At 44.6% G+C, this 26133-nt stretch overlaps 1 protein-coding gene across 13 annotated transcripts in view; it reads right to left on the reverse strand.

Annotated features, from left to right (window-relative positions):
• The window catches only part of LOC137427427 (uncharacterized), a 60918-nt gene that overhangs the window by 24094 nt on the left and 10691 nt on the right, over positions 1-26133 (reverse strand). For 3 of the 13 annotated variants that reach the window (XM_078778204.1, XM_078778200.1, XM_078778203.1), the window contains exons 3-6: positions 4634-4833; positions 4328-4421; positions 2697-2842; positions 2419-2553 (exon numbers count right to left, since the gene is read on the reverse strand). In XM_078778204.1, the coding sequence (XP_078634330.1) occupies positions 2419-2553; positions 2697-2842; positions 4328-4421; positions 4634-4833 (575 nt within the window). The remainder of the gene's footprint in view (positions 1-2418; positions 2554-2696; positions 2843-4327; positions 4422-4633; positions 4834-26133) is intronic. The other 10 variants (XM_078778202.1, XM_078778207.1, XM_078778205.1 and 7 more) reach the window with 7 other exon arrangements.

Genomic DNA, 26133 nt, shown 5'->3' on the forward strand with positions numbered 1-26133 from the left:
GTCGTTGTGTCTTTTCCATCATTGATTTAGCGTAGCGCGATTTGGCCAACGTTCGAGTGGAATCGGGTGAGTTGGGGAAGAATCGGGTAAACTGTACGAACACGGCGGCCATTCCGCTCGGTCAAGCAACATCTTTAGCCGTGTCCGTAACAATATATATATATATATATATATATAATATATATATATATATATATATATATATATATATATATATATATATCTGGTTTGTGCAGCCTCTTTCTAATGGTAGACTCGTGCACTCGTGCACTCGTGTGAGGGTGTGTGTGTTTTTGCATGAATTAATTTTTGCATGAGTGTGTGTTTTTGTGTGTTGAGTGGTGTATAATGTAAGTGTAGGTGGTTGTTTGGTTGGTGTTCTGTATGTATGTGTGTGTATGGGTGTGTATGTGTATGTGTGTGTGTGAATGATCTGGTGTGTTTTGTTGGTGAGTGGTGAAGGGTGTAAAGGTGGGTGTTTGAGTGTTCCACCATGTTTGTTTGGTGCTGTGTATTCTGGATGTGGTGTTGTGTTGTTGTTGTTGTTGTTCGCACTGGCTGGGGGTGGGGGTATGTACGCATCCAGATGCAGTTGCTGCATGTGGATGTGTACGTGCCCCTGCTGGCCCACCTTAGCTGACCATATCGAGGTTGAAGGGCCGAAACGGGATGATGCTGAGGACCTCGACTGAGGACCCGGTCAGTGCGGCACACTTGTGACCAGGTGTGTTTTGAACTTATATATATATATATATATATATATATATATATATATATATATATATATATATATATATATATATATATATATATATATATATATAACCACCAGTGTTTCATCTGAAGTTGAAACTTTTTGAAAACTAATTAAATAGGTCATTGATTGAAAAAATAATTAATTAATTGACGAATCAATAATTAATTACTCGATCAATTGATTAATCAATAAATCAAAAATATCCTTTATAGCCACATCCCTTGGTCACTGTCGTGTCTGATTTTCAGCTTCTTAGCTCGAAAGGTGCCTGAAATATTGCCCAGATGAGAGAAAGAAAATAAATATGTGATTGAATGAATGATCGTTTTTAGGCCATTTTCCCCGCTGCATAAAATAAATGTGATTAATATCGAAAAAAAATAAAAATGATAATCGTAAAATAATTAAATTCTTAATCAACTGGCTAATATGATATATAAACCACCACCATTTCATTCAAATCTGTAACTTAATTTTTTTAAATTAATCAAGTCATTAATCGAATAATTAAATAATTGATCAATAAATTGATTAATCACTAAATCATAACTACCCTTTACAGCCAAATCACTTGGTCATTGTCATGTCTATTGTCGTGTACTTAAATAAATAAGTACTTAATTGTATGAATGAATGAATGATCGTTTTAAGGCCATTTTCCCCACTAGAGCGGGGTTAGCCTTGCGGGCCCCATGACAATCATGGTTCCCTGTTTGAGGCAATGTTTTTATGGCCGGATGCCCTTCCTGACGCCAACCCTCAGTCGCCTCTTACGATGTGCAAGGATACGGTGTGCCGATTCCAAATCGGGGTACACACCGGGATCATTCATCACAGCGAGCTGGTACTCAAATTTGCTGACCTCAGAAGGATGACAAGCTGAATCAACCCCCTGGCGTTAATTGAGCGATCGACCGGGATTTGAACCCAGGATCCTAGGATCCCAAGAAAACCACCTTTAGGTACTTACAGGTACTTTAGCTTTAGGTTGCTTTAGGTTGCTTTAGGTACTTTAGGTACTTACTTTAGGTACACCTCTAAATAAGTACTTAATTAATCGATAATAATTAAGTAATTAATTAATTAATTGATTAATCAAAAAGCAAAAAATACAATTTTTGCCAAAGTACCTTCTCACTATTGTGCCGAAATTTCAACTTCCTAGCTCAAAGGATGGCTGAGATATCGCCCAGACAACAAACAAGAAAACAAACAAACAAGAAAACAAACAAACAAGAAAACAAACAAACAAGAAAATAACCGGAGTGAAAACCGAGTACTCCCTCTCAGCGTGCGTCATCACCGGGCCCCCTTCAGTGCCCGGCAATGACGTCATGCAGCGCCTGGAGATGGCAAAGGAAAGGTGCGGTGTGCAATGACTTGTACTAAAAACATATCCAAGTATAACTTTCTTATTGCACCCTAAATACTTACATGCGTGAAGTTGTGTGTCAAACTTGAGAAGGAAATATAACCTTTAATATACATACAGTAATCCTTTTCTAAAGGTAAACACTTTAACATACAAAAATTACATGAAAGCAATTTTTAAATCCACCTGGTAAAATCACAAAAACAACATCATTTCAATGTACTTATCCAAGTTACAGGAAACATAAGATGCACACGCACACACCGAGACTCCTCAAGCATACACAAACCAGAAATATTTGAGAGGATGCTCTGCATTGAATCACAAGTTGTCCCGCCGGCTGGACTTGACAAATTTGTTCCAAAGTCAGTAAAGCCACTGAAACTTGTCTCGGCTGTTGCAGGCACACGCGGAGGTTGCATTGCTGCAAAAATATATCATTTTCTTTCACACAGGTATTAACTAATTACCAGGTAACAATAGATAACTGTCCTGATCCAAATTATTCCATGAAATTAATTGGTCATATTTTAATGTTCATCAGTTTCTTTTCCGGCATTTGCTTACCCATTCCGGATGCAAATGACATACCGTCATTGCTTGAGGACTGTGTTACAAAGGCAGGTAATGATTTTGGTGGGGAAGTCCCGATGACCGTTTCAGCTTTGATAGATTTCACTGGCTGCTTGTAATCAGCTTCGTCTGACGTATACCTTGCCGGACATCCATTCAAACATTGGATAATTCAATTACACAAAATTTTATCATAATTGTATACATTATGAAAAAATATTCTCATGCATCACAATACAGCCGACAAGAGTCTACAACAGTGTACAACAGCGGGGCGCACACACACACTGTATATATATATATATATATACATATATATATATATATATATATTGTTGTATATATATGTATATATTGTTGCGGATTTGAGAATCCTGTGTAATTGTTGTAAATATCACCCTGTGTAAGTGTAATGATTCCTTGTAAATACCTCCGTAGTGTAAAGGTCAAAGGTCGTCCTCTTAGTTAGTCCATATACATGCACGTAGGCCACCATATACCCTTCTAAATAGTTATTTCCTTATTATGTGTATTAGTTTAAGGCTGTTTCCCATTAGTTGACTCTGCATTGCACCGAATTGAAATAAGATAGATCCCCTTTCAATTCCCTCAAAGCCTCTATTGCCAACTACATTTCCGCCATTACGCACATGGTCAAGCCTCGGAGAAGAAGGGGGAGGAGCTACATTACGGGCATGGCCCACCCCTCGTCATCAGAGGGTGGAGCCAGGAAAGTCCTTGCCGACCAACCAAGGATGAGTGGGTATGGCTCAAGAGGGTGGGGTTATAAAACCCATTGGATCAGCCCCCACCAGGAGATGCGTCAAAGAGGAGAGTTGAGTGAGCAGCAGCAGATGAGTGAGCATTCCACCGGAGCTGAACCACCGCAGCTTTGAACCAACCGGAGCTGAACCAACCGCAGTTTTGACCACCGCAGCTTTGAGCGTTGACAGAGAGTTTCGGCCGCGGCTACAAAGCGACGCCGCCGTGCGAACACGCCTGAGGAGGGGCGGCGGCTGCTCACTCCCGGCCCGACCATTCTCCTGCTCCAGCTGAACCTTCCTCCCCTTCCTGCCATTCCTGTCATCATCCCCGTGTAAGTCTGACTGTCGTCTGTTTTGTGTGTCTTGTCCTGGGGTATAAGTAAGTTTGTATAGGTCAGCTAGTGTTGCACTATCTTCTTCTTCTGTAAATTATTTTCGTATTTTTCCTCCTCCTTGGTTTCTTTTGACTTGTAAATATTAGTAATAAATTATATTTGTTCTTCCTTACCTTCTGGTTTCCTCACATCCGATCGTCTTTGTGATTTCCCCCTTTGAATACCTGTGGCACGATTTGGCCAACGAATAGGATCGGGTCTAGTAAATGCTAATGGTTCGAGCCGCGGCTGCTAATCCGCTCGGCAATTAACATCTTGTCCTCGGTCCTGAACGAGGTTGCTCACCTGCCTCCCTGGAGGGAGCTGAGCAGCTTCAGGACGCACGTCGGTCAGTCACAGACAAGGGGATTAATCCCCCCTTGGTAAGGGGGAAAGGGGCAGACGGGGGGATCCGCAACAATATATATATTCTAATAATTTATGTTTTACTGTCCTCATATTGAATCGTTATAATGCATTAACTTACTTCCTTTTTTGTGCAATGGCATCGTCATCTGTTTTGTTCAAACCGCTTCCATATACAACCGTTTGGGACATCTGTTTTCCCTTTTCGTAAGTTTCTGAAATAGAACAAACGGGAAGTTTGCACGAGGAAATGTTTTTAAAAACAAGGCACTATGGAAACAAGAAGGTAATCAAGTGTTTGACAAGTTGTTTGAAATCCATCTGACCAAAACAAAATTAAACAGCAACAAAAATTTGCAGTGTAACTGAAAAAAATTAATTAGTCCTCCAGGCTCCAGTATATTGGAAGTTATGTTGATTAGTATACCTGTTTCTTGCAGTATGCGGATACGATATTTCATCCAGTTTTCCTGTGTCTTGTGTTGGCCTTTTATGGCTTCAATCACTTGAGTACTGCTCATATTCGTCGGCCATAGACAGTACTTATTATTGTCGCAAAGCCACATGCACGGAATGACGCCAACCTCATTGGAGGAATGGAAATGCACCACAGCATACATCATCAACCTGCAAACAGGAATTGTAACAAGACTTGAAATATAATTCATACATGTTTAGGCAACTTTCACGAGCCTCGACCATGTATAAAAAAAATAGGTTTGGCATATTCGTAGAATCTTCATTTCAAACAAAAATTCAATCTCTTCCAGTTCTTCCATCCTACATTCCTAAATTCCTACAATAAAAAAATTCGTAAACTCCCTCCTCACCCCTCCGCTTCAAATCTCCCCACCCTCCTTTTTTCTCCAATTCTCCCCTCTCACCCCACCTCCTTAAAGTGTCCTCCCCGCTTCCTCTCCCTTCCAACTCTTACCTCCATCTCCTCCAACCTTCTTCCTCGCTCTGCCACCCCTTCCCCCTCAAACAACACCTCACTGTGCCTCATCCAATCACCATCAAACTTTTTTTTTTTTTTTTTTTTTTTTTTTAAGACAAGATCGAGGCTCGTGAAAGAGCTAACATTAATCACACAAAAAGTCAAACCGACACATAAAACACAAAATAAGGGGAGCGGTAGACAAGATGGGGAGAGAGGAGGAAGGACACAAACACAACATTTGAGAGCAGGGACATCGAGAGAACTGTGGGAGGGAGAGGGCTTGGGGGGAGGTGGGAGAGGTATAAAACATTTTTTTATTTTTTTTGGATACAAGATCGAGGCTCGTGAAAGAGCTAACATTAATCACACGAAAAGTCAAACCGACACATAAAACACAAAATAAGGGGAGCGGTAGACAAGATGGGGAGAGACGGGGACGGACACAAACACAACATTTGAGAGTAGGGACATCGAGAGAACTGTGGGAGGCAGAGGGCTTGGGGGAGGTGGGAGAGGTATAAAACATATGAACACTGCAAGGACTTCCAGGAAAGAAGTTGGAATTTCAAAAAAGTGGATCTGGGGTGAATTAACGGGGGTAGAAAAGATCAAGGTTTTGGATGGGGGGAAAGATAAGAGATGGTGGTGAACAGCTGTTTTAAAGACCTGGAGGGAGGAGTGGGATTGAAGGGAGGGGGGGAGTTTGTTCCAGAGACAGGAAAAAAAGGGGAATGAAAGAGTGAAGGTGAGCAGAGAGCCTAGATTTTGGCAGTTTAACAACAAGAGGGTTGCTGGCAGATCTTGTGCGACCTGCAGGAATATTTGGGGGACAGAGCACAGAGAGCTGGGGGAGCAAGGCCGGAGAGGAGTCGGTAGAAGACAGAAAGACCACCAACCTGCCTGCAGTGAGTGAGTGAAAGGCCCTCGGAGTTAGCTTCATCGCAGGAGATTCCAATGATTCTGAAAGCTTTGGTTTCAACAGCGTGAAGCCGAGCTAGGTGTGAGGCAGGAGCACCGGCCCAGAGGGGGGAACAGTATACATTGAGCTGCGGATGAAAGCCTTGTATGTGGTGAGGAGCTCAGGTGTGCCAAGGAAGAACTTTGCATGACGGAGGATGCCCAGTCAGCGACTGGCTTTGGAGGCCAGCTTGGAAATGTGGTTTTCCTAAGAAAGATCATGGCAGATAGTGAGACCCAAAAGCTTGAGCGACAGAACTTCTTGGAGAGGATTGTTGAGAAAGTAGATGGGAGGGTTTTCCAGTCGGTCTTTTCGGAGAGGTCTTTTGTCCTCTTCGTCCTTCCCTTTCTCGTAGGTCTTCTGAAATCTCTGACACACTATCAACAGCTCTCCCTTCCTCCTCCTCCTCCTCTTCCTCATCTTACCCTCCCCTCCCCCTGTCCTGTATCTGATGCTCCCCCTTCCTCTTCCTTAACGGTATGGACCTCAAACATCCGGGGCCTTCGCTCAAACCTGATTGATCTCTCCATACAGGTTGCTTCTGACAAACCAGACTTGATCTGCTTAACAGAAACTTTCCTCCTTCAAGATGTCTCCGATTCCTTAATATCTCTCCCTGGTTACTCCCTCATCCAGTATGATAGACCTGAGCCTCGTACTAGAGGTGGGATTGCTATCTTTATGAAAAAAAAACTCTTCCTCACTCTCCCTGCACTGCCCTCTCTCCACCTCACCCCCAGGAGTACCTCTGGCTATGGCTTCCCCTTCACTCCCACCTGGTGTTCAGATGTGTGTTGTTCTGTCCATCAAACAGTGCTGACTCCATCTACATCTCGCTGTTTGATAACATGGACCAACTTCTATCGACTCATCCCAACTTTCTCTTCCTCATATGTGGTGATTTCAACTGTCATCATGCCAGCTGGCTGGGTGTGGGTTCCTCTCTCACCAGCGATCGCACCTCAGCAAAGGACTTCTGGGACTCATTGGGACTGACACAATCTGTCAATATCCCGACCTGGATCTCAGTCAACGGAGTATCTTCTCTTCTCGACTTGGTTATGACAAACTTCCCTGCATATGTCTGCTGCTCTTCTTCTGCTCCAATCGGTTCATCTGACCATATGCTTGTTAAAGTGGACATCTCTCTGACCATTCTCAGAGAGCCTCCTCAGCGTCGACGAAGCCGGCATTTCACTCAGGCCGCCTGGCACGGTCTTCAAGCAGCCATCAATCATCTGGACTGGTCTCCCATCTCCACTGCCTCTGACATCAACTCATCCTGGGAATTCTTTCAAAGTAAACTGCTCTCTCTCATGCACAGATTTATCCCATCGTCTTCAGTTGTCATACCCTTCCTCACATCCATGGTACACAGAATATTGTGGTGAGGCAGCTGACCTGAAACTACTAGCCTTCGCCTCCTGGAAGGCAAATCCATTGGAAGGCAATCTCATTTCCTTTCACAAAGCTCGGAACCCTCAGGAGAGCCAGGAAACAATATCTCTCTGCTCTCAAACCTGTCTCCCTCTTACAAATCCTGGTGGCGTCTTGTCAAATCTGTTTCTGATGTTTGTTCCCCCTCCATCCCCTCCCTTACCTCAAAGGGCCACACAGCTGACTCCGCACGTGAAAAAGCTGAATGCCTCAACTCTGTGTTTGCCTCAAAATCTTGCGTCCCAAACCCATCTCTCTCGGTACTCACCTTACCCAGTCAAACCCAGCTGCACCTGGACTCTGTGTCCTTCTCTCCTGACAAGCTGGAGAAGTTTCTGTCAATCCTCGACTCTGATTCTGCATCTGGACCAGACGGCATCAGCCCACGGGTCCTAAAATCCTGCTCTGCCACTCTTTCACGACCTCTCTCTGTTCTCTTCATCCTCTCTTTTGCTCAAGGTCATCTGCCATCAGCTTGGAAATCAGCAAACATTACCGCTTTACACAAAAAGGTGCAAAAACGGATCCTTGCAACTACAGGCCAATCAGCCTGCTCCCAATTATCAGCAAAGTCATGGAATCCATCATTGCTTCATCTTTCAAATCATTCCTCTTCTCCAATGGCTTGATCTCTGATCATCAATTTGGATTCAGACCAGGTCACTCAACTCTGGACATGCTGCTTCTGCTGTCTCAACAATGGATGGAGGTCCTCAATGTCAAACAGGAAATTAGTCTTTAGTCAAGGGAATTAGTCAAGGAGTCAAGGGAACTGTCTCCCTTGACATATCACGTGCCTTCGATACGGTATGGCACCCCGCTCTGCTCACCAAACTCTCCTCCTATGGTATCCATGGAAACATCCACGCACGGCTTGCGGACTTCCTCTCTGGTCGTAGTCAACGTATGGCCCTGAATAGATTTCTCTCATTTCCCCTTCCTGTTCAGGCTGGAGTTCCGCAAGGCAGTGTTCTGGTCTTCATCAATGATCTCTCCAACTCTCTGGAAAATCCTCTCCATCTCTTTGAAGATGACTCCACTCTTTGCCGCTCCATTCCCCCATCCCTCAGATCGGCAGTCTGCAGCCACCTCACTATCTGCAGCCCTGGACAAAATCACAGAGTGGTCAAACAAGTGGAACAGATTGTTACGGATCTCTACGTCGGCCCTTTTTCCCCTTAAGAAGGGGGGATTAATCCCCTTGTGTGCGACTGACCGACGTGAGTCCTGAAGCCCCAACGCTCCTTCCGGTCGGGAGCAGCCAGGGTATTTGGTCTACGAAAAGTCCCAAGGACCTGAGTGCCACTCCTGACCGCGAAGCAGGGGAGGGACTCCCGCTCGAACCCCGGTTTTAGATGGTCTAGTTGCCGAGCGGTTTTTAGCAACCCGAAGTTCGAGTCATTAGCATTCACTAACCCGATTCCGAAACGTTGGCCAAAATCGCGCCACAGGTGTTCAATGTGGAAACCTCAAAGACGAACGGATGTGAAGAAGAAGAAGGCAAAAGTAGGAAGAACAAATATGATTTATTACTAACATTTACACAATTAAAGGAACCATGGAGAAGGAAAGATACGAAAATAAAGACAGAAGGATGGAAGGATCAGAAGACACAGTGCAAATACTAACTTATACAAGCGTACTTATACCCAGGGACAAGACACACAAAACAAACTCACGTACACAAAAGGATGGAATGGCAGGAATGGTTTGGGACGGCAGAGGAGGGTCCAGGCAGATGGTAAGCGTCGAGGTCCAGCTCCAAGCGCGCGCTCCGATCCACGCTTTGGGGTCGAGGCGAAAACCCGGCAAACACAGCTCCGCTTCGGGCTGGCAGCGATTAGCCGGCAGCTCCACGTATTCGGTTTCACACCGGCAGCTGTCTCACGCGTCCTCCGCCTCTGACGCTCTTTTCCTACTCTGCAGAATCTGCCTCTGGTCCAGCGCACCTCCCTCAGATCCCTCTCTCCGCTTCTCCTCAACTGGACTCTTACGCACTTCTTCAAAAAGGCTTGCGTGGGCGCTTTTATAACGCGCTTTGAGATCAACCCGCGCCACACCCGTGATGGTATCTCACCAGCCCTGATTGGCTGGTGGGGGCTGGCTGGCTCCACCTTCCGATGACGAGGGGCGGGCAACGCCCTTGTTCGTGGGCTTGACCGTGTGCGTAATGGAGTTTGGGGTGAAGAAAACCGCCCAATGCCGCCCACTGAGAGGATTGGGGGAGACTTGAAAAGGGATTCTATCTTATCTGATTCGGTGCAATGCAGAGTCAATTAATGGGAGACACAGCCTTAAACTAATACACATAATAAGGACATAACTATTTAGAAGGGTATATGATTTTCTACGTGCATGCGATGGATTAACTAGGACGACCTTTGACCTTTACACACAAAACGGAGATATTTACAAGGAATCATTACACTACTCAGGGTGATATTTACAACAATAAAAAAAACACAGTATTCTCAAATCAGCAACAATATCTTTCATTGAAGTTTCAATCCTGACAAATCTCACACTCTTACTATGTCTCTCTGAAAAGACCGTCTGGACAACCCTCCCATCTACCTTCTCAACAATCCTCTCCAAGAAGTTCAGTCACTCAAGCTCTTGGGTCTCACAATCTGCCATGATCTTTCCTGGGAAAACCACATTTCCAAGCTGCCCTCCAAAGCCAGTCGCTGACTGGGCATCCTCCGTCGTGCGAAGTCCTTCCTTGGCACACCTGAGCTCCTCACCACACACAAGGCTTCTATCCACAGCTCAATGGAATACTGCTCTCCCCTCTGGGCTGGTGCTCCTGCCTCACACCTAGCTCGGATCACGCTGTGGAAACCAAAGCTTTCAGAATCATTGAAATCTCCTGCAATGAAGCTGATCGTAAGGACCTTTCACTCGTTCACGGCAGGCAGGTAGGTAAGTGGTCTTTCTGTCTTCTACCGACTCCTCTCTGGCCTAGCCCCCCCAGCTTTGTATGTGTTCTGTTCCCCAAATACTCCTATAGGTCGCACAAGATCTGCCAGCAACCCTCTTCCAGTGAAACTGCCAAAATCAAGACTCTCTGCTCACCTTCACTCTTTCATTCCTCTTTTCTCCTGCCTCTGGAACAAACTTCCTCAATCTCTTCAATCCCACTCCTCCCTCCAGGTCTTTAAAACAGCTGTTCACCACCATCTCTTATCTTCCCCCATCCAAAACCTTGATCTTTTCTACCCCCGTGAATTCACCTCAGATCCACTTTTCTGAAATACCAACTTCTTTCCTGGAAGTCCTAGCTGTGTCCATGTGTTTTTTACCTATCACACCTCCCACCCCCCTTCCCATGCCTCCTCCCCCCAAGCCCTCTACCTCCCACAGATCTCCTTATGTCCCTAATCTCAAATGTTGTACTCGTGTGCTTCCCCTTCTCTCCCCATCTTGTCTCCCGCTCCCTTTACTTTGTCTTATGTGTCCGTTTGTTTTTTTTGTGATTAATGTTAGCTCTTTCATGAGCTTCGATCTTGTATACAAAAAAAAAAGAAGCAGTCACAACAAGAATTAACAAGAATTAAAAGTTAGCAATACACAATCAGTTGAAACATAAGGGCAATACCCCTGGCGCTCACCTGGTAGAATATACAGTATACTGCACTGACAAAGTATTTTAAACCAACTTCAATGGTTGCTAGAAGACAGGGCAGCATGTAGAATCATACTAACATAATCATAAGACTTCAAGCAAACAAACAAAAACAAAAAACTATTTTGGGGGGCAAACCCCTCCCACCCCTAACCCCAATACCGCCTCAGACCCCAATTTTTCTAAACCAGTGAACAAACATTGATACATCACAGGGATGAAGGTTGTGGTGAAGTCTCATGGAAATTGTGTGTGTAGTTTCTGAGAAGAAAGCAAATACCTCTTTTAGGGAGAGGGGGGCAAACCCGGAACCCACTTTAACCTCCCGTAGAACCCCTTAAACTTCGATTTTCTTAGTGCTGTAAACAAACTTCGGTACATCATGGGTGATGAAGGTTGTGGTCAAGTTTCATCAAAATATTATGTGTAGTTTCAGAGGAAAAAGCAAATTGCTATTTTGGGGGTCAAACCTGGATCCTCTTTAACCCCCGGTAGACCCCTTAGATCCCGATTTTTTTTTCATGCCATGAACAAACTTTAATCACAACAAAACAAATATCATTTGTGCCAAATTTTCGTCGCAATCCCATCAGCGGTTTCAGAGAAGAAGTTTCAAGTGTTTACGAACGGAAGTCTGAACTGACAGACGGACGACGTGCCATCGCATAAGCTCCCCTGAACTTCGTTCCAGGTGAGCTAAAAAGCATGGGGAGCAAAAACGGAGCAAAAACAAAACGAATTTATAAGGTACAAAAAGATAGTAATTACAATAATCATGGTACTCAATTTGAGCAGACGTCTGATTACAATTAGTCATTAGTCTGATTACAATTAGCAACGAAGGCTGGAAAGGGTGAAAATGCGAATGGTTCGGTGGATGTGTGGAGTATCGTTGAGAGAGAGGAAGACAAATGATGAATTGTGAAAGATGATGGGAATAGAGCCTGTGATGGATGCTGTGAAGAGAAACAGGTTGAGATGGTTTGGTTAAGCCATGGTCCCATAGAGCCTGCGTTGGTATATGATGGTCTATGATGGTAGGGTCGTGGAGCATCGTGGAGCCCATCCTGCGTCGACGTACGATTTTGTGGCCATTGTAGGTTGAAAAATCATCTTTTGAAATGTTCAAAAGATGGTTTACGATGGTCCACGATCCTACAATTGTAGACCATCGTACGATATCATACGACAATCCTGCGAGGATGCAGGATCATCCTGCGTCCTCGTGCGTCCTCGTAGCTACTTTGGGGGAATATAATCCCCAGCCATCAGCCATCACTTCATCATCATCAGTTCATGCCGACTTGTTCAGAGTGATCGTGGGCCATCGTAGGTTTGGGCCATCGTAGCCCATCGTATACCAACGCAGGCTCTATGGGACCGTGGCTTTATGTGTTGAGGAAGGATGAAAGTGACTGGTTGAGAAGAGTGATGGAAATTAATGTAGAAGGAGGTAGAGGACGGGGAAGACCGAGAAAGACTTGGCTAAAGGTGGTGGAAGAAGAAATGCGGGCCAGGCGGTTGGTGGTCGAGAAGAATGGGAACCGAGTGTTTGGTATGTGGAGCAGGTACGTAAGTCTCTAATAGGCCGTATCTGGATTCGGACCTGAAGGAAAATCTAATCATTTGTTCTTGTCGCCTAACCAACTCATCCACCTAGTTTTGTCACAAGTCATCCGCAACTTTTATTGAAATATCATACGATACTGTATATCAGGGGTGGCTAACCAGGTCCAGCATAAAGAGCCAAAAAAAACCTTCACACCATTGCAAAGAGCCGCACAACACCTGCATGCTCACACGACAACAGCAACTTGTAGGCCTAATGACATAATTAATAATTATATGTATTATGGTTATGTCATAATTATAATACGTAGCTTAACAGTTTTCATAGGCCGTTTATTACCTCAGTGGGACACCTGGCAGTCTTTGTTTTCCACAATCATTTTCAGGTCTGGCTTGTACTCAGTTGTGGCCACTCGGAACAACTCTTTCACATGTGTGTCCGTAAGAACAGAGCGATGTCTTGACTTCACTTGTTTCAGTGTAGAAAAAACTGATTCACAGACGTAAGTTGATCCAAACATTGACATTAGCTTGAGTGCAGCCTGTTTGACACTGGGGTATCTGTCTGTGGGCACAATTTTCCAAAACTCTGTGCCTGTGGTTCCTTCTCTCAAGATACATTTAAGTCTGTCATCCTCAGAAAGTTCAATCATCTCCAACTGGGATGCTGCTTCATCTGCCACTAAGGGGGCTTTTAAACAATCCGATTCAGCAGTGAAAGGGTTGATGAGGAATGTGATCTGTGGCCGTTGTTTCTTCAGGTTGCAGAATCTGTCCTCAAAACTCTGCTGCAGATTTTCAACCAGTGTTGCATAGCATGCAATGCTCCTTTTTGTGACCTCAGCTGCTTCTCCATTTGCCTTCCACAAGGAGGGAAAATGTGTGAGCTCTCCCTTTTGAAGATGGGTCTGGAAGAGCGTGAGTTTGTTCACAAATGTGAAAACACTTTGCACCAGGTCAGGCAGCATTTTTAACTTCCCTTGCAGATCTAGATTCATTTTGTTCAGATGATGCAGCATGTCGACCAGAAACCCCAAGTCTGACATCCACTGGGGGTCATGTAGCTCAGGATAGTCCTGATGTTTCTCTGCCAGAAACAGCTTCACTGGGTCCAAAAGTTCAAAAAAACGGGAAAGCATGTTACCTCTTGAAAGCCATCTCACAGTGCAGTGGAGAAGCAGATCATTGGGAAGGTCTTCGTCCAGTTCAGCTATGAGGTTTTTGAACTGTCTGTGCTTGAGAGCATGAGTGCGAATAAAATTCACAATTTCTAGCACAGGTTTCATGACATGGTCCAAGTTCAGCTTCTTAGACACCAGGTTCTCTTGATGGATGATGCAATGAAATGTCCAAAAATCAGGGAAACGGTCGTCAGCCTTACACAGCCCTACAAGGCCATTTGCAGATCCCAACATAGCTGGTGCACCATCTGTGGCTATTGCTGTTAGTTTTGGTAATTGCAAATTTGCCTTCTCAACAACAGTCGTGAGTGTCTTTCAGGTCGATGCCGTGGGTCCTGTCTTTTAACGGCACAATGTCAAGCAGCTCTTCCTTAATTGTGTAGTCTTCTGACACAGACCGTACAAATATTGCCAACTGTGGCTTATCTTGAATGTCGCAAGACTCATCCAAAGCAATGCTGAAATACCGACATTTTTCAAGATCCGTATGCAACTGTGTTTCAATGGAGTTGTTAATATGTGATATTCTCTGTTCAATGGTGTGCCGTGACAGCTGCAGTTCTGACACAGAACGCTTCAAACTGTCATTTTCAGGAGTGAGGATGGCAACAACATCTCTGAGACACGTTTTCACAAATTCCCCTTCACTGTATGGCTTTTTAGCTCGAGCAATGTTCCATGCCAACTGATGATGCTAATGTGACCGTCTCTGAGTGCTTCGTTAATTTCAGAAAAAACTGAGTCTGCTTCTCTGACTGACATTTCAATGCATTTACCTTGTGCTTGCGAAGTTCACTGCCTTTGGGAAAATCCCGGGCCACGTTATCATGGAGTGAGGTGAAATGGCGCTCCAGGTTTGAAGCTTTAAAATGCGACAATGCAGTCTGGCAAATCAAGCACAAGGGTTTCCCATTTCGCTCTGTAAAAAAATACAATTCCTCCCATTCAGGCAAAAATGCCCTGTGCTCCTCTTCATATTTGCGCTTAGCTTTACGTTTTCCTGACTCTGCCATGGTGATTCGGTCACTGCCGCTGGGCTAGTGCTAGCCTAACTAACAAACTTCCGGGTCTGCGCGCGCAAAAGTGTTTCATTTTATTTTTAAAATATTGGCAAATGTATTGGCAGTATAGTCAAATGCATTTTGATTTTATAATAGAAATACATTTTAAAATGTAAAAACATGCACCGATAGAGCAGCCCTTTGCAAGCCGCGCAAGAACTGGCTAAGAGCCGCATGCGGCTCGCGAGTCACGGGTTCGCCACCCCGGCTGTATATCGTTTTTAGCCCTATCGCTCAATAGTGAAGAATCACTGAATATAAATATTTTAAACATTCTCTTATCCGGATCTTCACGAAAATCAAATCAATCGTCCTTGTCACACATCCAACCCGTCCACCATGTTTTGTCTGAATCCGTCCACAACTTTTTTGAGATATCCTGTTCACAAATAGATAAACAAACAGGGATGAAAACCAACCTCCATCCCCCTTCGCTTTTTTGTTTTTCCTCTTTTTTTGAAAATCAAACATGGTAACGCGAGATAAATAAAAACAAGACTGAAAGTCTAACAGCAGCGTAGCCAGGCTTGCTTTATATTTTAGTTGAAGAGGATTGTAATGACTTGCGTGGGGATACCAGTTAGCAAATAATGTAAAGTATTTTTAAAAATTGGATGTACTGCAAGTCTTTAAGCTGTATTTCACCATGGCAGTGAAGAGATTGCATTGAGACACTGGTTTATTGTACGTTTCGAGTCAACAATGAACTATACACCACTTCAATCCAGTAACTTTGCAGTCATGACAAAGGGATTGCAGTGTTACGATTATATTTACTATGTCATTATTATTAACATTATTATTATTACAAAGATGATGTTACTGTATTAATAAACCGAAGCAAATTCCTTACTCCCGCGATAATTAGTACACAGCTTCTCATCGACTTAACAATGAACTATACACCAATTCAATCCAGTAACTTTGCAGTAATGACAAATAGTGTAGCAGCATAGCAAACCTGTTGTGCATTTTGTGATACAAGCACCAAATTTGGCACAAATGTACATTAATATGTTGCAAACATTTTCAGATATTGGGCCACTTGAAATTCTCTCTTTATGTCCGCCATATTGGATTTCAAAATGGCCGCCACTTGAAATCTACATTTGCTATTATCTCTGGACGTAATGCAGCTATTGACTTGATTCTGGTATCTAAATGTATGTTTTTGGGGGCAAGGAATCCAATGGTACCAATTTCAACTTAATATTATCTATCACAGCCTGTTATATAATTTTATTTGGAAATTATCTAGGCAAATATTGGATTCAACACAATACTTTGAAAAGAATGTCTTAGTTCTGTAAATGTCTTAGGTATAATACTGACATGCTACATGGTCTAGTATTTGAGGCTAGGTGTACTGGTATCTGAGGCTAGGTATATACCGGTACTGAAGATACATGTACATAAACAGTGTCATGTTAACAAGTTCAGCATTGCCACAAGTACATGTATGTTGTTGACTCATCGTCATGTGCAGTCCCCTTCACACACACAGAGGGCTGTGCACTGAAGGGCAGCCTTTTTGCACTTGCAGCGCCTCACACACCCTTTCTTGCACTTGCAAGAAACCAGCTCAATGCAGCTGTGAGCTGCCTCAGTTAGCCTGGTCCAGTAAGGTGTGTACTGTCCTTCTCCAGTCCTTGACCAACCCCAGTTGGTTGGTGGAGGGAGGGAGCTCTGGTGCTGGCAGCAGTATCTGACCCCACACATGTCCACCTTGATACACTGCCCTCTTGACATGTTCCTCCAGAGCTGCCTTCGTTGGAGGGATGAGCTGCACATTGTTCTTCCTTGCGAAGTTTCCTCCTGGCCTTGTCAATGTCTGTGCATTTGCTGGTTCGATCATACAACAGGATCACGAACCTCTCGATGATGCGCATTGCATCGTCTGGTATGTCACGAGGTGCAGAGGACAGCAGCAGCAGCGCCTCAGTGAGTTCTGGCAGTACCGTCCAGACTGCCCACGCAGTGTTCTTGCCATGTCTATGAAAACTAGACACAGTGTCGCATCCAGTTAGAGCGTGGAACATTGGCAGTGCACGAGCCTTCTCTCGTCCCAATCCAGCTGCTATTTCATGTGCTGCTAGGTATCGGAAGCTCTGGCCTGTTCCGAATGCCAGCCACAGTTTGTCTTCTGGTTGCAACTCCTGTGCCAGGGACACTGCCAGCACCACAACATCGGTGTCTACAGTCCGGATGAGTATTGCATGGTGTCCATGCTGGACTGCGTGAGATGCATGCAGCAACATCCGACTGTCAGCCTCTTCATGGTTACATGGGGCGAGTGAGGTCAGATCTGGCAGTAGTGGCTTGCTGAGCACTGCCTCTCCATCAGTAATGACGAGTTGCTTGTCCTCCTGGTCAAACCATTCCATGAGAGCTGCTGAGAGGAACCTGAACAGCTCGGTCTTGTTGCTGTCCACTCGTAGGAAGTTCTGCCAGTTTCCTGGTATGGCTGCGGCAGCCACCACACGTCTCCGCACACCTTGTCCCCGCTTTGCACGTGTACTACCTTTCAGTGAATCAGCAAGGTAAGTATCCCAGACCAGATCCAGGCGTGACACTGTTTGCAGCTTCGTGGACATATATGGGATGAAGATCTGTTGTGCATACTCTTCAAAGGTCTTTGATGCAGCCGGCTTCAGCATCTGGACGATGGCTGCTCCATCAAGCACAATACAGGTCGTGACAGGAGTCTCTGTCTTTGCGTCGGAGACTTCTTCCAAGCATGTGAGGAGATCACTCTTGGTACCAGTGCAGAGGCTTCCACCATCAGACAATGCAGGAGGACATGCCTGATTCTCGTGACAAAAGAACTCCTCAAGGTTTCCATCCCTCGTCTGGCAGCCAATGTACAGGCGTGCGAAGAGTTCACGGTCATTCTTGATGGAGGCGAGCTGTTGCTGACCTTTGCTCTGGCTTCTTGGAGTGGAAGTGCTGAACACCTTCAGCTTGTTACGAGGAATGGGTGCGTCCACTGCCTTTGTTCTGTCCAACAGACACTCTCTGGTGAAAGCCTCGAACTGCTCTTGGCCAATCCTCTTGGCATTCATCACGGTCTCCACAGCAGCAGGATCTGCGATCTCCTTTGTGTCCAGTTTGACTACATCCTGACTCTCCTCCTCGAATGGGTTGCCCATCTCCTCTATGACACCGACGAGAGAGCGAACATCTTTCACAAATGAGGCCTGTACACTTGGCGTCTGATCATGATGACGTGTGTCTGCTGTTTGCCGTCTCCAGTGTTGGTTCCCATCCTGGAATTCTTCGATCACCCTGGCAACTTCTGGTCCCGCAACCATCCAGCGACGTAGGGCACTAGGGTTGTCAGTGAGCCCAACTGCTCCACCGTCTCCTTTGATGCAGGCATTATTCTGCTCATGTGCCTGGTCAATCGGGATTGAAGAGAACACCCTCTGTGTTTTCTGAACGGTGAAGTGGCTTTCCCTGAATTTCCTGGCTACATCTGGGTGTTTGATGGTGAGTTCGGCCATGTCCTTCAGGTGCACTGGTATCCACCTAGCATAGTGGGTGTGATCCAGTGCATGGAACCAGGGAACCAGCTCTGTCAGAGCATCGAGGTACATCATTAACGATCCCTGCCTGAGAGAACGCACATACACTAGAACCAACAGTTCTAGTTCCAGCACGGTTGCCCAGTAGTGAAACTGGGGGATGTCTTCTCCTCTCTGGCAACACCAGTCTTCAAACTCCGGAAGGTCCTCTGCATCCCTGGTTTCTCCCAGACAGTAGTGGTTGTAGGCACGGTGTTGCAGGATGTACTGTGCTGCTGCAGTCACTTGATGTGCTCTTCTTGTGCGCAAGACATGGGATGCTCGCAGGAATGAGTCTGCTGTCCCTGCTGTCGCAATCTCGGCTTGCACAAGTGCTTGCACCCAACCACTCCCTTTCAGCCAGTCCCCCAGTGTCCTCAGTGCCACCATCTCTATGTGGAGGCCACCAAACATCACCACTATCTGGTCTTCACCATAGCTCTCTGGCCACTTCCACTGTATCTGCTTGGCCAAAGCAAACAGTGGCTGATCAACGGTGACCACTGGTGTCTGTCCAGGATTCAGGTGTTCCACAGCATTCTTCACGACGTCCATTGAGTGCCGGATCATGGCCACTGTGTGGGCACTCTCCAGGAAGAGTGGAAGCAGCGACGTGGGGCAGATGACTCGAGCATCTGGTGGCTGTCGGCTGGCATGAAATGCAGCCCAAGATGTGTTGTCATTGTCCACTGTACCAGTGTTGTCTTCCAGGACTCGCTTTGCATTGCCTAGCCATTGGTATTCTTCATCAGTCTGCTGTTTGAAGTCTCCTCTGGTCAATGACGCCACTTTAGCAGCTGGGACAGGCGACTTCTTGATGCTGCTAGTGACAGGGGGTACATCAGTGTAGTAGTGCGGCAAGGGGGCGACTGTCTTGGACCGTGCATCCCCAGATCCTCCAACAATGACGATACTCCGATCCACTCCTTCACCAGTGTAAGAAGGATGTTGTATGAGGGAGATAGCGGTACCATGGAAGGAGTCCTTTGATGTTGTTGCACTGGGGTTGTGATCTATGTTGTCTACAGCGGCAGTTGTAAACACTTTGCCACGCATCTTCGGAGGGCAGACCACTCGTTCTCTGTGAAACTGTTGGCAGACACTGTTGCCCATCTGTGCTGAGAGCTGGAGCACTCTATCATAGGAGATGCTCAGGCCAAGGTGTGACAGTCTGTCGACCAATTCCTTCTTGCGTGTATGAGCATGCAACATCATCCCTATGTTTATTGGAAGTGGGGTCTCCTGTGCAACACTGTGCCTGACACTGGTGGATGATGTGGTGCCACGTGTTCGCTTGTGTTTGATGCTGTTGAACTTCAGTATCTGAGCTGTGGCAATTGCTGCAGGGTTAGTGTCTGCCATCTGTTCCTTGATGCTGGGTCCCTCTAGGATCATACTGACTAGGGCAAGCAGCAACGGTGGCACAGATTCTTCTTGACATACTTCAGGGAATCCTGTGAAGGGCTTGGCTTCTCCAAACATGTGACGGCGAACAATCTGTGCAGCATGGGCAAGATGGACTGCATCACTATCACTGTCCAGCTCGCAGGCTTTGGCAAGAGCAGCACCGACATCTTCTTCAAATGCCATCAGGATGTCTCTCCCCTTGGTGTGTGCCCGCATGTCAGGAAACTGAGCCAACAGTCTCTGTTTCAGTCGTGTGGAGTGGACTCTCGTGTCGAGCTGGACTCCTAGCTGTTCCATTCTGGACTGATAGAGCTGGACAAGGTCAGCCAATCTGAATACTGGTGCCGTCTCCTCATCTTGTCTGGTTTCTTCAATGTAGAGGACGAGTTCAGCGAAGACAACTGCCGACATTGCTCGCTCTTGTTTTGTGTCCTGTGATCCTGTTGACTGGGCCTTTCTTGTGCGATTGTAAAGTCCTATCAAGCACCGTGGGTGATACTGGGCGTCCAACGCTATCATGTCCCCACCACTGAGACGGCCCAGCAGTTCTGTATCACCAAGAAGGGTTGCACAGGCACGCACCCGTTTGTCCATTTGGAATGTTGCAGCTTTCCGAAGACTGTCAGCCCCAGCAGGTTGTTCACAGAAGAAACAATTTTCTGGGACCTTCTTCTCTGTACTCGATGAGCGTGAATGTAACCTGGTGCGTTTGCATGCAGCTTGTTCCTCATCGCTCTCACATTCTTTCTTGAGTGCTCTCTTTTGTGCTCTCTGCAGTTTGGTGTTGTTGTACTGGAGCCTGCATGTCTGATGATATTTTGCACCGTGTGCAACCATCGCAGCTTCAATGCCATGACCATCATCGAGTCTTTCCAGGTGAAATGATCCTGGAAGCTCTCCAAGTTCACTGAATTTGACCAAGTTCTCTGCGAGTGAACTGTACCCACTCCCAATGTCTTTTCTCTTTGATTGGTCAGGTTTGGTCAGTGTCTCCGTCTTGTCCTCTTGACATATAAGGCATAACTTCCAGTCAGTTGTGGTGAGGTGCTGTGATGTTGATGGTGAAGTTCGCTCAACATCAGCTAGTCTGAAGCTCTTGGACATGGTGGAACTGTCTTCTGAATCTGCAACGATACAATGATATAATGTTAACATTTTGTTATATATATAATAGAGGGGTTTCCTCCGCCATACTAATGGAGAGGAGGATAATTCCTCTATATCGTAGAGCATTTAGCTTGGCACACTTAGGGAATTAGTTTTGTGAGATTATGCCGGAATTAAATTTTCACCCATACCGGAGGCAAGAAGAGAAATAAAATCACATGAGATTCTTTAGTTAAAAAATATTCCCAAATTTATTGAATATTTACAAAACATTTGAATTCATAAATTCTTACAATATTTACACAGCCAAGATTTAAATATAAATCAGTCTAAACTCTTATTAGGTTGGACAGTACATTTTCCAGACATACCCTGTTCTGTTAATTACAGCCTTCGTGTTAAATTCAGAACATGTCAAAACTGTCAGTGTGGAATACACACTTCACTCAAAATACTACTTTATATAAAACATTTCTAATTTAAAGCCTTATAGTAAGAATTTCAGATAAACCCCAAAAAAGTAAGACCAGGTTGGCTATTAGACAACCTGCCTCTGTCGTGCCCACCAGACAAGTGGTTTTAGCCAGCACACATGTGTATCAGGTAAGCTTGTGCTGAGTAGATCATACCTGAACAACTCAGTGAGGCAGAACACAGCAGTGCACACCAGGGTGACCCCTTCAGTGCATAAACCAATTAACCTGTCCACTGCAGGGCATATAGAAATGAAGTTATTTTCTGCATATAATAATAATATAAGTTCAGTTCTATATAACAATTTCTGTTATCACCACTACCACTACAACTACCACTACTACAAGCTTTGTCTGGAATTTTGTGGACTAACAGACAAACAGACATACAGACAAGCTGGGATCAAAACATTACCTCCTTCCACCATTGAGTGTAGAGGTAAACATCATGGAAATTATATCATGCCCTAGATTTAATTCATGCTTACCCGTGTATTTGCTTCACTGGTTCACAAGGTCTTTTGCATCTATCTATAATTCCAGTAATCTCTGTGTGTGTGTGTGTCTGTGTGTGTGTGTGTGTGTGTGTGTGTGTGTGTGTGTGTGTGTTTGTCTGTGACCGCTGTTTCTCGACAACTACCGGTCCGATATACTTGAAACTTGCCAGGTATATTGCTGGGGACCCGAGGATGTGCCTTTTCAAGGTTTCATATTAATCGGAGAAGTAGTTACCGAGCTATGGCGATTTCTTTACCAAACTCCGCAAGCCGTTCGCTTTGGACCAAACCATTTCATGTAAATAGAGGGGGGGGGGGGGGGATTGTCACCGTACTCGCAAGCCGTTCGCTTTGGACCAAACCATTTCATGTAAATAGAGGGGGGGGGGGGGGGGATTGTCACCGTACTCGCAAGCCGTTCGCTTTGGCTTTGCGAATGGACCAAACCATTTCATGTACATAGAGGGGGGGGGGATTGTCACCGTACTCGCAAGCCGTTCGCTTTGGCTTTGCGAATGGACCAAACCATTTCATGTAAATAGAGGGGGGGGATATAATTTTAGATATATATATAGTACGGGCATGCCCTAGTACATGTAATTCAGACTCTCGTCTTCATTGCTGACCACACAATGTTGTCTAGCTGAGCCCAGATTGTATGTAATTAACTCATTTATGTGGAGTCACAAGGTGATTTAAACACAGCCACACACAAAGAACACAGTTGATGTGGGTCAACACACATGCAGCCTCTTTACTCTTTTATTTGGGTCAGGGCTGTGATTAAAGACATGTAGTGGAGTCATGTTTGTAAACATTGTTAAAGACATGCTACAGTGCATTGTTAAGGAAACAAGACAGATGGAAGCCTATACAAGAAATTTCTGTACTCTAGAAACACAAAAGATGGCTTAAAGGGTCTAGGAAAAGGGGATTATGCATGTTTGGTATTTATTGACAATATGAATGTAATGTTACATAAAATATGCATATGAAAAACACAAATGAATGGGTCACTTTGTTTCCTAATGGGATATGAATTTATATTTTAGACTGCCAGTATATATGAGCTTGTCTGAGTTGTTACTAGTGATTTAGTATAGTTTTTTATTTTATTTATATTTACAGAACTAAGACATTCTTTTCAAAGTATTGTGTTGAATCCAATATTTGCCTAGATAATTTCCAAATAAAATTATATAACAGACTGTGATAGATAATATTAAGTTGAAATTGGTACCATTGGATTCCTTGCCCCCAAAAACATACATTTAGATACCAGAATCAAGTCAATAGCTGCATTACGTCCAGAGATAATAGCAAATGTAGATTTCAAGTGGCGGCCATTTTGAAATCCAATATGGCGGACATAAAGAGAGAATTTCAAGTGGCCCAATATCTGAAAATGTTCGCAACATATTAATGTACATTTGTGCCAAATTTGGTGCTTGTATCACAAAATGCACAATTCTTTTGAATATTTGGGCTAAGCCGCCCCACTAAAAGGGAATGCAGTGTTACGATAATATTTACTATATTCTTATTATTATTACGAAGACAATGTTACTGTATTAATAAACCAAGGCTAATTCCTTACTCCAGCGATAATTAATTAGTACACCGCTTCATATTGAGTCATCAATGAACCATACACCGCTTCAATTCAGTAACTTTGTAGTCACGACAAAGGGAATGCAGTGTTAATAATATTAATATAGTAAATATAATCGTAACGTTATTATTATTTTTACGAAGACTATGTTACTGTATTAATAAACTGAGGATAATTCCTTACTCCCACGATAATTAGAACACCGCTTCAATGCAGTAACTTTGCAGTCACGACTTGTGAAACTTTTCCTTACTGGTTGGGGTTAGAGTGTCAGAGTGTTCTTGCACCAAGTGATACAGCACGTGGCTTCTCTTTTCTTGTTCAGCAGGCCGTACTTTTTCACTTTTCGAAAAGCTTTGCACTTTGAACTGTTTTGAAGTTACCATGACTTGAAGTACTTGCAGCAAGGAACAAAGATCTTTTTTTATTGTCACTTCCTTTTTCTTTGCTCTCTTTTTGTCTCTTTCATATTCCCGAAGCCTTGCTTTTTGTCCCTGGGACATGTTCGCTTTGTTGTCGTCTCTCTATGTTTCTTTAGACGAGCAGCTTCTGCCTTTTTCTCATTCTCCAACTTATGGTCTGTCATCTTCTCCTTCCTCTTCCTTCAATAAATCTGCTTGCTTTTGAGCTGGTGTCTTGGGTATGGTTTATCTGTTAAAATAATTAAGTTTTATAATGATTTAGTGCACAAGAATAGGCCTAAATGTTTCTAGAAGCATTTTGCTATTCACATTTATGTACATGTACCTCATTTTTTGAGTGACTTTAAAAAATGAAATAAAACATCTGTGGCAAGACACAACACACAACAACATGCATTTTAAGGCCATTTTCCCTGCTGGAGCGGAGGTTAGCCTTGCGGTCCCCATGACAATCTTCTCCATTTTGCCCTATTTTCTGCATCTCTCCTTGTTAACCCCCTTGCCCGCATTTCTTCTTCCACCATATTTAGCCAAGTCTTTCTCGGTCTTCCCCGTCCTCTACTTCCTTCTACATTCATTTCCATCACTCTTCTCAACCAGTCACTTTCATCCTTCCTCAACACATGACCAAACCATCTCAACCTCTTCCTCTTCACAGCATCAATCACAGGCTCTATTCCCATCATCTTTCGCAATGCATCATTTGTCTTCCTCTCTCTCAACGATACTCCGCACATCCACCGAACCATTCGCATTTCCACCCTTTCCAGCCTTCGTTGCTGCTCTACGTTCATTACCGATGTCTCGCTCCCATAAATCATAACACTTCTCACACATGCAGCATACACCTTTCCATTCAGCTTCAACGACACTCCCCTCATCAGCACACCACTCAGTTCCCAAAACTTCTTCCATGCACATCTCACTCTAGCAACCGTTGCTGAGTCTGATCCACCTTCTCCATTCAGCAAAATGTTTTCACACCTTCCAGCTTCACGCCGTCTCCAAGATCCAACTCAACACTTCATCTGCAGCTCCCTCTGTGCACACCTTACATTTGAATGTAGCTGCCACACTGGTTAATGACCCTCTCAGACCACTGCATTTTTGATGAACCCACTCAGCGCACATTGTACATTGAATGGAGTTCACTCCGCCACCCTTCCTGCACACAGCACATGGCCACTTCCCAGTTCTTTCCACCTCACCACATGCTTTACCACTTGCCATCACCTTCAGACCTTTTGTCTCCATACATTCCTTCCACTTGTTCATCTTTTCCTTCAGTCCATCCATACTTTCCGCAATCAACACCAGATCATCTGCATACACCAACTCCCACGGTAAGCCCTCCTTTACGTTCCGAGCCAGCACCTCCATCACAGCTATAAATAGTAGTGGACTTAGTACCGACTCCTGATGCACTCCCACCTTCACCTCTCGTTCCTCTTCCTGGCATAAATCCAAACTGCATTTCGTCGATCTTCACCTTCTTCCTTATCCTCAATTATTCTGCCTTTTTCTCCTTCTCCAACTTATGGTCTGTCATCTTCTCCTTCCTCTTCCCTCTATAAATCTGTTTGCTTTTGAGCTGGTGTCGGGTATGGTTTATCTGTTAAAATAATTAAGTTTTATAATGATTTAGTGCACAATAATAGGCCTAAATGTTTCTAGAAGTATTTTGATACTCACATTTATGTACATGTACCTCATTTTTTGAGTGACTTAAAAAAATGAAATAAAACATCTGTGGCAAGAGACAGGGAAAAATACAGGCAGTCCAATGTCCAATCCAGGGAAAAAATACAAGAAGTCCAGATTGTCCAATCTCTAGAACTAGAGCAAGAGCTTCCAATATGAGAGAGACCAAGGACCACATGTATGAGTGACCAAGGACCACATGTATGAGTGACCAAGGACCACATGTATGAGTGACCAAGGACCACATGTATGAGTGACCAAGGACCACATGTATGAGTGACCAAGGACCACATGTATGAGTGACCAAGGACCACATGTATGAGTGACCAAGGACCACATGTATGAGTGACCAAGGACCACATGTATGAGTGACC

This window comes from Myxine glutinosa, chromosome 5 (genome assembly GCF_964187855.1).
Source record: "Myxine glutinosa chromosome 5, kmMyxGlut1.1, whole genome shotgun sequence".
In the NCBI taxonomy this organism is placed as follows: Eukaryota; Metazoa; Chordata; class Myxini; order Myxiniformes; family Myxinidae; genus Myxine; species Myxine glutinosa.